This window comes from Phaseolus vulgaris, chromosome 5 (genome assembly GCF_051622355.1).
Source record: "Phaseolus vulgaris cultivar YP4 chromosome 5, ASM5162235v1, whole genome shotgun sequence".
Classification (NCBI taxonomy): domain Eukaryota; kingdom Viridiplantae; phylum Streptophyta; class Magnoliopsida; order Fabales; family Fabaceae; genus Phaseolus; species Phaseolus vulgaris.
In genome coordinates this window covers 6,836,569-6,850,224 of record NC_143502.1, presented here as the reverse complement: position 1 = coordinate 6,850,224, position 13,656 = coordinate 6,836,569, and the positions used below count along the sequence as shown (strand labels likewise).

Here is a 13,656-nt window from a genome sequence, read left to right as displayed (position 1 = left end):
AAGTTTCAAATAACTTTCAACGATACTTTAGATTCAACCACCCAAATTTACTAAGTTTGAATTAAAATTTACTTGACAAATTGGATAGTTCCAAATTCCATGTTTTTGTCTTATTTTTACTCAAAGAATTCAGTTTCTCTAGCAAATTCATGTTCTTTCTCATTTATCTTTCAAATTCCACTTTGTCTCTCTATAGTTCTAAAACAACTAGAATTAATGCACGGAAATGATAACATCTAGTATATTCTTCTATTTTTACTTACACTCTACACGATTGAGTTTCGCAAAGTTTTCATGTCAAATAAATTAAATTAAAATATAATGTAAGAAAGGTTAATTAATAGGTAAACACTTAATAGAGACCTAATAATTTAAAGCATATTTTGATTCATATATAGTTTTAATTTGTTTATCCATATGGTCTTTCCTCGAATACCATTTGAGACGAAGTGTGTTAAATGAGTCATATTTTGTTTGTTTCAAAAAATTGATAACAAATATGATAAAAAAAAGTGAATAATATGATGAAAAGAAATAAGAACAAATAACTGAATTCAATGCGATGTGGTTATTGAGTTATTCAATCTCATTATGATGAGGGGGTTGATTATTTAATCGAACTAAACATCAGGTTAAACAATTTAATTATAAATTATTAGTCCAATTAATATGGCAATCATAAAGTACATAACATGCAAATCGAATCTGAAGATCACTTTATTCAAATCTTCATGATGATACATTGATATATCACCAATTTGTATAGTTAAAAGGCTTATCATGCACGATTTAGACAGATAGCTTAGAACAAAAAAAAATTAAATCAGATTATTAATTCAAAATTATACAAAATTAAAATTAACAAAATGCAAAAGAAAAAAAAATATATCGTTACAATGTAACAAGAGCTTAGATTAATGCAAAATTTTAAAAGAAAGCAATTAGATTGAAAAGATTATAAAATGGGCAAAAAAAAATAACTCGAAGTTGAGAGAACTAATTAAAAAGAGACAAAAAATGTAAGTGGTCAAAAAGACAAAAGTACTTGAAATGTAAAAAACGTGAGAAACTTAAATTCAAAAAAGCAATGTGAATCCTGGAAAAGAAAATACATGAATTCCAAAACTTGATATTAAAGTAATGAATGGATGAAGAAAGGAAAATCGTGTTAAAGAGAAAGAAAGAAACTTGTAAAACTAAATTTGCAAGAATGTAAATCAAAATGCAAGTATGGTTGGAAATGCAAGTACTTTATCAAAAAGAGAGTAAGAAAAAATAACACTCAACTCATCAAATTAATACTCAGAGTGCAAATATTTTAGCAACTAAATACGAAATATAAATATTTTTATATTTCTTTTCAATCTTAAATAATGTTAAATAAAATAAGTGTTAAATATTTTTTTTTCATATATAATAATTTAAAATTGATTTTTTTTCTCTAGCACAGACTTTAAACCTCAAAATATTTATAATAAAAAAATTATTAAAAAAAATATTAAAATGGATAAGTTTACTTTCACAATACATGATAGTATGTTCACCTCATTTGATGATCGTACTTCCACGATCTAAAATAATAATTTTCAATTTTAATAATTATTTTAACTGTTTTTTTAAAAAAAAAAATTATATCAACAATAATAAAAAAATAAATATGAATCATTTTAGGGTGATTCAACCCTTATATAAAATGACAACCTTAATTACCTTCCGTAGACATACACCCAAGTATGACTATACAAGACACTCCTAACTTAATTCACAGAATTTTTTTTCAACAATACTCTTATATATAATTATATATAATGAGGAGGATAAATTAATGTATTACTACTTGCATTAAATAAAGACAAAAATAGTTTTAAAAAAATTAAAATATATTTTTATCTAAATTGGTAATAATTGAGTATTTCTTAATTTGGTATATATTATAATTTTAAAAAACTGCTATTTTGGAATAAAGTAGTAACTATTTAGACTGAAATCCTTACCTAAAAGTGGTCGTTTTAGGAATTTCATTTCAATTAAAACTTGTCATTCAAATTTACATTATTGGTACCTTGAAACTTCATTTTGAAATCATGAATTTCGAAATGGAGCAAGAGAGGTATATACCTTTCAACACTTTGCACATTGATCACGAGACTGACGCAATACTAATGATGGTAGGAGCTCTTTTAGTATAGTGTTTCGTATTAATTAACTAAGTCATTGATTAAACAAGCTTGAAGAAAATGGCAACACAACAAGTGGTGTGAAAGAAAGGATCATGTGTTGAATACCTTTTGGTGCTTATTTTTGTAAATTATTTTTGTGGGTAAAATTGAAGATAAGGGGAACCTATTGAAGATGTTGAATGTGGGAAGAAAAGTTTGATGAATTTTTAGGCACACACGTACGCGACATATTGATAACAACATAGTTTCCATTATATATAATAGTGCCTTAAACAATTAAGCTCTAATCAAATGGTGAAGCTTTCATTGTGGTATGTGTGAGTAAAAAACTGCTACAAACTTGTGTTACGTGATCAGATTGTGACTTGTTGGAGTTTATAAGTTTAGTATAATAATTTATCTTGAAGCTATAATTTTAATGCCTAATAGCACTTCAAGATTAGCAAAAGGACGCAAGTTAATTCATGCTAATTGAGGAATGTTGGAGCTTTTTGTGAATTTTATAGACCCAAATAATGTTTATTAGGTAATCGAATGCATCATGTTGCTCGTCATTCTCCATTTCACAACAAGAAGATGAAAAGTTTCCCATTTTTATATCCTTTTGTTGCACTTCCATTTTCTTTATCCACTGGCCACTCCATGGAATAAGTTTATCTCAACCAATTATCACATTAATTGCTGCCTAATATATCAAATTCACCCAATGCCCACAATCAACATTCCATTTCTTTACATTTCTTTATTCAATCCTTGGACACCTTTTCAACGCCATTTCAACATACCTACAAAATTTCAAATTCTATCTCCACATGCATCACATTAACAAGGTGCCAAGCTGATCACAAAATACACAACTTTAGTTTTGTTTTATTAATCATGTTATAAAAAATCATTAAATAAAAAATAATTTTAGATAAAAAAAAATAATTAAAGGAAAAAGAAAAAAGGAAATGGTAATTGTGAAATGTTTAAAGTGATAATTAGTTGATGAAAAGGAAAAAGAATTAAGGTTGTTTTAACGTAGGAAAGAGAGGGTGAATTGGAATATTCCGGTGTGCATGTGCAGGGAGAGAGTTAAGGTTGGAGACGTTTCTACAGTTGAAAGCGGCTTTATAAGAAATATTAGTCAATTTGTGTCAGTGGCTCTCTCTCAGGACTTTGGAATTGATTCATGTACAATAAAAATGAATTGAAAGGAAAGGAACATTCGTGGGTCACACCAGATTCTTTCAACTTGTGGTTCTCATACCTTCACAAACACACCATTAATATCTCACTTTTGGCTGCACCTTCATCTGACAATGAAATTTTCCTCAAATGCGGCTTCCATTTTACATTAATTCACCAAGTTTTTCTTCCTCTTTCTTTTTACCATCTCTCTATAAATCAACCTCAACCCATGCTTCCTTCCTTCATTCATATTCAAATCCTCTTAAAAATCTCTCAAGTGCACTCTATCTTGATTTTGGTACATTCAGTTCAATTTATAATACATTTTATTTATTAAATAAATTTTAAATTTAATTTAACTTTACAAAATTAAAAATTAATTAATAATTAAAGTAAAGTTTACAAACACTTATATACTATGACACGTTATTATTTTTAAGAAATATAGGATCTTCAATACACCTCCTTATATCGAAACATGTGCCAACTTAAGACTATATATTGATAAATGATCTTATAGTGATCCAATAACGGATCATCTGATAAGTCTAACAAATTTTCACTATGATAGATTTTTAATGATTTAATATGACTTTAAGTCTAATTCAACTTTACAAAATTAGTTTATAACATCATATTTACACTTATTTTATATTATAAAATATTTTTATCTATAATTATCATGGAATCTCTGATAAAGTATTATATAATGGGTGATAGTGTTGTTTTAAAATTAGGTTTAAGTAATGTTGCATATAAACGACATGGAATCGTAAATTTGCTTCAAACAACATTACCTTAATAGCATGAATGTTGTATCTAACTTTTTTTAAACAATAATTGGTTAGAAAGAGTAAAAAAGGGAAGAAAAATAAAATAAAAAAGAAAAGAAAACATAAATAATGATATTTTTCTTTGTTTGAATAAAATGAATGGGAAAAAAAGTTAGAAGCAAACCTTTCAAAACTTTTTTTTTCTTTAAATTTAAATTTAGAAGCACACATACCCATTTCAAGAATTAAAAACATAGCTTATAAGTTGCCTTTTCTCTATAGAGTTCTATGAGAGGTGTTTGAGAGTAAGTTTTACATTGATTGGTTAGAAATTCATCGAATGGTATATGTATACAAGTAATAGATCACGTATTCAAAGTGTTAAAGTATGTTTGAACAAACAAGTAACTCAAAAGCTAGAAACTCCTTATAAGAAAAATGTTAAGCAAAATAAAATAGTTAACAAAACTAAAAATTGACCCAAAGACTCTAAAATTCAAGAAAAGTAGTTGTACTTTTGCATATTAATGAGTTAAAATAAGTGTAAAAAAAAAAGAAGTAAGAAAAAGGTAATGCATTCAAAATGTCAAAACATTTTTTAATAAACAAGCTACTCAATTAAAAACTCACCCACTAACTCACCCAAATTCAATCAACAATGTTTGAATTTAAAATTAGACATAAACTAGTCCAAAGAAGATTAATTATTCTTTGGGAAGATGGGACCTATTGTGAGGGGGAATGAATATAACATGAACATCCTCAAAAATATCCTTTAGTTTTTCAACTCCAACAGAAACAGTATAGAGATATTATTCTTATCATTGAAAGAGCAAGCATGTATATATATCTTATCTAATAATCATACCCATGAATGTCAAAATCTATTAAAAGTGACTCCAAATAATTATCCCATTGACGTGAACCAATAATGTCTTATATTATCAACTTTTTCTTAAGAAAAATAAAATGTCTAATAGGTATAACCCGTGACATGTGTCCCTATTATCCTGAATGTTACATCCTTTCATTACTAATTTATATACTTGTGTCAATATTACATGCAATATTTTTAGGCTTTCAAATGTTTCTAAGTTATTTTAAAAGTTTCATATAAATATATATATATATAATATTGTGTCTTGAAATTATGAAGTATGATTTTGGTTAATTGAGCTAAAGTTTTAGGGAAATGATGGCCACAAAAGTTGCACGTTACACGGGGTGCCATTGATTGTTGGATGTAAAGGTAGCTTCATACATATATATATGTACCTTATCCTAACAGAAGGTTTTTGTTTATGTGTGGTTCAAATTCATTTCTAGTTCAATTTTGCAGTTGGCATGTGCACAAGATCAGAGTAGAACCAATTTTAATTTTAATTTTCTTTTTCAATGATTAGATTTAGAGCAGATCAAGTTTTATGTACTACACTTTACATCTCTTTTTATTTAATAGTAATATTGTGTTACATTCTTTTGAATATATTATCTTATAAATTATAATTTTTTATCAATTTCCTATTCTTTTTAAATGCTTGTAGTGAAAAAAAAAACAAACATATGTACAATTTTAGTTAAAATTAACATTATTCGATATGTTTACTTAATAAAAAAGTTTATTACAGTAGGTTATGGAATTTTTTCATATGTTTCTTAAAGTAGTATTAGTTGACTTTGTAATTATTATCGTTAGACGCATTTCCTTAAGAAAATTCATCGCTTATTATTTTGTTTAATGTTATAATACTTATTTTAATACAATTCTACTTATAATATTTTAATTACTATCCAAGCTATGCCTGTATTTAAAAATATAATTTGTTAATGTAATTTAATGATTTTGGTGGAGTAAATAATTCTTTTATATATACACCTTACAATATCTTTATTTTAAAAGTAAATTAAGATGTTCCATTTATATACTTATTGGAATTTAAATTTTTTTCAATTCATCTTTACTTAATGATTTTAATTGTTAGGATTTGAAATAAAAAGTCAAACATGATTCATAGTCTAAAATTGCTCCGTTAACTTTAAACAAAATAAATTGACAGAATCTTGAATATCGAAATCAATATAAAAATAACTCTTGGTCACATATCTATTTTATCACTAAGATTTTTTCACGACTATACATCATATATTTATTTTTATATCAACTTTGATAGATTTTGTTTTTGGGGAAGGGAGATTTAGAATCCAAAATATAGGCCAAACTACTTTTCTAAATTTTAATCTTTTGTAACTTTTTTGGACCATGATTTAGAATAAAATTTATACTTCGTATATTTAAAATAAATAATAGCATTATATTTAAAACGATTAACACATACTAAGACCATTCAACGTTATTAATGAAAATTGTATCAAATATTATCCTATTGTAATAGAACTTGTCACTTAGTAAAAAATATAAATCTAAAGACTTTAAATAAACGGGGTCCTAAACTTTAATTTGACTTGTAGTTACCACTAAGCTTATTAGTAGGTAAAGCTTAACAATATACTTTTTTAAACACACTTTTTGTCTTATCTAAATTTTACTAAAATCATAAAATTTGTTAGTTCCTTTTTTTAACTTATAATTCTAGTTAATTATAAAATGTGAATTAAAATGGATTGTTACCATTAACATATCTTAAACTATTTATAATGAAATTATCCTATCACGTATATGTTACCATTTTTATTCTTGTTCTATTTAAATGTTTTTAAAAGATAAAAACAGTTACATAAATAAAAGGTAAGGATTTTATGAAGAAGTTAAATTAAGTTTAATTATTTATTAGGTAAAAATGATCTTTATTTGTATAATATAAATTATTTTTATCTCTAATGAATATAGGATCTTTTATATATATATATATATATATATATATATATATATATATAAACATGTACATCTTAACTATTTAACTATTTGTGAATAACAAGGTTTATATTAAACCTCGTTAATATAAATATATTAAAAAATGAGTTATAAAATTGATTTTTAAGTTGAAGATTAAGATCTTAAAAAAATATTTATTTTTTAATTATTTAGTAACAAAATCCTTAAATAAATATACTAATAACATTTTAAAGTAAAAGCAACGAATTTATGCATCCAAGTCTTTTAACGTGCATATATGCATGCAATTTTAGAGGGAAAAAGAAAGTATTAATTTACTCGTAATTTTGGCAAGACATACATGGGAAAAACCTTGTAGATTTCATAGATGTATAATAAAAGCACGATATCGAATCACCGTTACACGTAGCTATCGTAAAATTAAATGCTGCACAATATCTTCTTGTTGTTTATTTTTGCCATATGAAATTGTCGTTGTTATCTCTCATTTGTGTTTGTGTGGCCAAATACAACTGAGCAATTCCATGAAGCTTCAACTCAACCACAACCACAGAACTTCATGATATGGGCATTGCGAAAAAGCACTGGTACGAGAATATGTAGCAGCTTCTGTGGGTTAAAACAAACATGGGAATTTGTGTTGCAATCTTTTACTATAACTTGGAATTATTAGCAACTTGTTTATCATTACTATTGGAATAATTAATTTCAACCATAAGTTTATAATTGTTTTCTTTTTCACATCATATAAGAGTATTTAATTCATTCGGATTGTGGAACCGTGTCAGAGTGGTATTACACAACCATGGCCAATGTGAAATTAATTTCACACAGTTTAGGAACATACTGAAGACTGGGCCTATAGAAGATTATGTGTTGACCAAATACGAAGAAAACCACATTAAAAAAATAGAACATATAAAATATAAAATGGTTGCTTGCCAAATTGAAAGTGTGGAACCAGAACATTTCTGCAACCTGCCACCTTTTAACCTGCCACCTTTTTACAGCATGCCTGAAATGCAATGAAAAGTTTATTTAAAACTCTTCACTCAATGCACAATTCTTTTGCGGGGTTTAATAATTGTTTGAGACAACTTCTAACGAAGATCACGAAGTGTCGTTACTGGTCAAAGTAAAATTGTAAACCAGAGTTTTATTCGAATGCACCTCTATGATTAGCCATTCATTTATATACATTATTGTTGGTCTTTTTTGTTGTTTATTATATATAATAATGATGAAACTCATTGCGTTAGGACTCTCTTGTTTTGGTATTCCACTCTCACTTTTGTTGTTTATATTTTTGTAAATAGAAATGACCTAATTCCATAGCCTTGTTAGCAGTTTTCAAAATAAGTATAGAGACAAGAAATCACATATAAATAAGAAAAAATGGTGGTAAATTATATTAGCCACGTTTTCTCTCTTTTTCAACACACAAGCCATTTTTGCTGACCACTGACCAGAAGGAAACACGCAGCGTGCTTTAAAATGCATGTCCAAAATCCGAATGCAACATTTATGAGGAAAAATATTGCAGGTTGAAATGGAACAAAGTGTAAAGTAAATATCTTGTTATTTATTGCAGATTTAACATTTATTCCCATTAACTATAAAGCGATGTTGTTCATTCTTTCCACGTGAAGAGAAAAGCAAAATGAAGAGGGGGAACAGTAGTAGTACATTGACTAATGAAAAGGAAAACTTACTGTGTTGAAAAACAAAAATCTGACGGATAACTAACTTCCACATAAACAAATTGGTGCTTGCCATGTGTTTTGGAAAAGAAATAGAAGAAACCAACTTTAATGTATGATTTCATTTTTCGGTGACAAAGAGATCAACTTTAATACTGATATAATGGTTGATTCCCTTTCCTTCCACAGTCATATTCCATTTTATGGACCCAACAGCAAGATTCATCAACAACGATAAACCATAAATCAACTTTAGTCCTAGTTAACTTACTTTTTTTTTTGTGGGGGGGTTAGTTAGGTGACTATGATTTGATATTTAATAAAATGTATAAAACTTTCCTAGAATTGTGTTGAGAAAAGGAATTAAGAAATGTTTTGTACAGTATATTGTCTGGTTTGTAACATGATGGAGAGTGGAGAATGAATGCATGATGATGGATATGTTGAAGCCATTATACATGACAGGGTGTGACTCAAAGCTCAATTGGGTTCAACATAGTGAGTGTAGGAAGCACAATGATCAGTCCCTTGTGAGATAAAAACAAAAAAGTGCCATGACAAGCTGCACTATGAGTGAAGGAACGAAACCCCATTGGAAAATGGAAATTGCAAATTGCAAAAGCTAGCACTGAACAAAGGAACTATGAAACACACATGCCGAATCACATTGCTGCAAAAAACAACTAGCAGAATGGCCACATTCACATTCTTGTAATGGACTAGTTAGAGGGACTATGAAGTACCAAGTTGCTTGATTGACATAATGAAAAGTTTCATTTTGAAGATGAAAATTTTGCTGAGATTGGACCCTCCAAGAGAGTAAGCACAGCACTTTGACATGTGGAGAGCCCCCTCCACAATTATTGAAGCTAATGAATAAAAGCATATATATAAACAGTGTGTTTGTCAGGCCTCTGTGGTCTATAGTTGTATCAACTTATATGTTTTCCCCACAATCTACCAATAGAAACCCCCTAATTCCCTTGACTTTTGATGCCCCTTTTTCTCTTCGTTTCACCAATCCAACACCATTTAGCATCACTATAAATATCAAGGTTTGCTACCTTCCTTCAACCTAATTCTCGTTAAAAATCTTCTGCCTCTCTTGCAAGTCTCAACTTGCAAGTTGACTTGCCACCTTACTTGAAGATATATAGATATTCTGGCCACGATTTGACAGTTATTTATATTGCCATGTACGTGTATCTTACTCATCGTTTCAACTTATATGGCGGGCAGAAGTAGCTCTCGCCCAATTGTTTTGTTCTCATTGGACACTCACTTCTCACGATTTTAACATGTGCTACCCAACCAACCAATCTCACTTAGTGTGCTACCATCTTTTGCAATATTTACAAAACTATGAACTGATGAAGACGTCTTTTACTCCACGGAATTTCCCATTTTACTGTCATTCAACACTCACAAGTTGTCACAAATTTAGCTTTTCTGCACAATTTTACATTTAGACAGTACCTGCACAAACAAACAATTTTTTTTACCCAAGTATCAACTGACACAAACTTCTACGAAGCATAAATAAACAATTGTTTTATCGTATACATTGGAAATTTTGTCATGTATAAAAAGTACTATATAATAAAAAATTTAAAAAAGTAATTAACTATAGTGTGTTAATAATATACTATTTCCCTTTAACTGAGACTGAATCAAGCAAAAAGGCAGGTAGTCAATGAATTCAGAGGTGACCTTTTTATTTTTATTTGTTCTCTTTCTTGCAAATCATTAGAAAGACAAGGATTTGAAGGAAACTAGAGGGACAATTATAAAAATAGGGAAACAAAACAAGAAGAATATGATTAATTATTTCTGATATATACAACAGAAAACTGTAGTGATGAACAGAAGTTTACAGTAAACCGTAACACATGACAGTATATCACATTCTATAGTACTGTGATACATATATATATACGCACCCTCTTTTTTTTCCTGATACTTACATGCACTTGGAGCGAAAGAAAAGCAGAGACCAGCTGAGCTTCATTGCTAACTACACCCAAAAGCTACACGCTGGTCCCCAAAACCTCTCACTCAAAGTTAACCCCAAATTATAAAAAAAATGAAGAAAAAATAAAAATAAAGATCTGCAACAGAAAAACTACAGGAGGAGTAGATTCCGGGGGCGTATCTGCAAGCATCCCTCAGTTAAATCTCTCCTCAGTTTCACCATTCACTGCTTCAAGCTTGTTTCCTCAAATCCTTAGAATGAATAAAAGTGCCATGAAAACCATAAGGAACGCGAGAGGGGAGTTTGATGGAAGCTTCGAGCTTTAAATTTTGGGCATTCACAATCTGCAGCTCGGATTTCCACTCTTTCTCGTCGTGCACGAATGCCAGAATATACCCATCACCTTCTTCTTCGCCGTTGGGAAGAAACAGAGGCTCCCCACCGAACTTTTCTTCTCCATACATGTACTTCTGCACTTCCCCACTGAACAAATCAACTTTCGCAAAGCCCGAGACTTTGGGCCAGGGCTCGGCCAGAGCCAGATAAGCGAACTGAGTTTTCCTTCCTAGCTTGTTTCTGTTCACCATGCCGGCTTCAAGGTTCACTTGTTCGGCGTCGGAGATAATGGGGCGGCGAGTCGACTTGCCCGTCCTCAAGTTCAGCCTTATCTCAGACAAGACGCTCTTCAAACTCTCATCGCATTCATTGAAAATGGAGTCCGCAGGGGTCATGCAGGACCCAATCACCACAATCTCGTCGGTTTCAGGCTCCTCCCACGCGTTCCAGAGATGGAAGCAGAAACACTCCGGCGCGTCGATCCACCGCATCGCATTCGCGTCCTTCGCATTCTTATCCAAAATCCCAAACCGTGAGGTTTTGTTCTTGTCGTAGACCACGGGGGAGCCGCCGGTGATCATCTCTGTTAGTTTGAAGACCACCTGCTGGTCGGGGACGACGACGAAATTCTCCGTTATGGCGAAATCGTGCATCATGGTTGGCTCTTTCAGGGGGATTTCGACGTCGGGGGACTTTACGCCGTCAGCGGAGAAACGGAAGTACTTGAGGTAAGGCTTCTGAACGACGTCGTAGCTGAGCGCGTGGAGGTCGCCGTTGACGGGGTCGAGTTTCGGGTGGGCGATCATTGTGGAGTTGAGCTGGCCGTTGAAGTCGTAACGGCCAACGGTGGTTAAGTCGCCGTTAGAGGTGATTCTCACGTGGTATGGTAAATCGTCTTCGGACATGGCCAAGAGGTGGTTGTTGAAATAGACGAGACCGGCGTTCGCCACCCCCATGCCGTGGGACCCATCAACGAGCTGGAAGAGGCCGCGAGCGTAGAAAAGGAGGAGGCGAGCTATGCCGGAGTGGCCGTGGAGTTCGCCGATAGCCTTCGGGAACACCGGGCGGCCTAAAGATTTCTCTTGCGCGAGACGCTGTGTTTCGGTGAAGCGGCACGCGTAGCTGGCAGCGCCGTTCGTGAACTTCACGGCGTGGACCATGCCGTCGCCGTCGAAGAAGTGGTGCCCGGCGACGGGCTCGTAGAGCGGATTCGCGCCGTTGCGCACGTACACGCCGTCAATGCATTTGGGGATTTTTCCGACCACCGGAAGGGCTTGATCCGCGGCGTGCTCCGGCACCGGCGCGAAGTTCCCGGCGATTTGGACTCTCGGGTCCGCCGTTTTGGGGAGCGGGTGTTTGCTCTCGTGCGAAACCAGCGCCGTCTCCACCATATCCAAGGCTGTCGCAGCGGCTTTCTGCAGAAAGTTCCATTTTTGAGGAAATGGTTGTTTGGTGTCGGAGAGAGGTTTGGTTTCCCTGTGCGGGGTGGTGGTTGTGGTGGTGGTGGTGGGTTTAATCGGAGTTGGGGTTGTGGTTGTGGATGTGGATGTTGGTTGGTACTGTTTGGGGTAGTGGAGTGTTTGAAGAGAACATGTAATGGTGTTGGTGTTGGAAGAGGATCTTTTCTTGAAGGGAAGTAAGGTTGTGGGAGAAGAAGATGTGGAAGCCAGGTCCTTAAAGGGGGAAGAACAAGAAGATGGGAGTGTGGTGTTAATCCAAGTATTTGAAGCTGGTGAAGGCATGGTTATTGAATTTGTTGGTGTTGTATTTTTGAGGTAGAAAGAAGTGAGAATTGGTGTGTTTGTGTTTTGTGTGTTTGAGAATTGGAAATTGGAAGAGGAGGTGTGTGAGGGAGTGAGTTGGGAGGAGTGGGGAGTGAGATATGGGGTATATATAGTAGGTAGAGGGAGGAGGGGATGGAGGTTGAAGTGAGACATGTAGGAGGAGACCACGTGTAGGATTAAGAAAATGGGGGAGGGGACTCATAAAAGGTAGGATTGCCCAATAAGTGAATGGGACAATGTGGGACATAGCGGCGTTATACAACGCCACGACCTCTTCTTTCCCTTTCTCTCTCTCTTTATTATATGCACCTATGAATCAATCTTTTATTAAACATAATAGGCCATTTCATTATAATATGCTGAAACTTCCTTAATTTGAGAGCAATCACACATGAGAATTGCTCACAACAAAAACGCTAGAGAGAGAGGCAAAGGCCCATTAGTGTGGGAGTAGTAATGGGCTTTTGGTTCTTCATTCATTCATTCATGGCTAATTGCAATTGCCTTTGAGTGTGGATTGGGTGAGTGAGTGGGGAACCCATTTGTTGTTTTGCACACGTCGAACCCCGCGTCCCTCCCTCTATCACAATATCACTCCCAACACACGTGGCCAATTCTCTTGCTCTCTCTTTTCTTCTCCTTCAAATCTTCCCCCACGTCACATCCCATTGCCCCCACACGCTTCCCCTTTTCTTTCAACCTCCTTTCTACTCTCCCACGTTTATGGATTAACAATTCTAACTCTACTTTTCCTCAAACCTAGTAATTATAATATTACCTCTCACTACTATTTTTTTATATCAAATCAACCCTCTTACACTAAATATATTACTCTAAACATCACCTACACCTCAACTAATAACCATCTCAATTACGTTTTATCA

The 13,656-nt window shown here is 32.6% G+C and overlaps 1 protein-coding gene across 1 annotated transcript; it reads right to left on the bottom strand.

Annotated features, from left to right (window-relative positions):
• Positions 1–10,473: 10,473 nt before the first annotated feature.
• Positions 10,474–12,866, bottom strand: NCED3 (nine-cis-epoxycarotenoid dioxygenase 3). The gene has a single exon (XM_068643290.2). The coding sequence runs from the start codon at positions 12,728–12,730 to the stop codon at positions 10,883–10,885; it is 1,848 nt and encodes a 615-aa protein (XP_068499391.2). The 5' UTR covers positions 12,731–12,866; the 3' UTR covers positions 10,474–10,882.
• Positions 12,867–13,656: the final 790 nt, after the last annotated feature.

Bases quoted from the DNA above. Each gene is read 5' to 3' on its own strand.
- NCED3 (XM_068643290.2), bottom strand. From the start codon at position 12,730: ATGCCTTCACCAGCTTCAAATACTTGGATTAACACCACACTCCCATCT.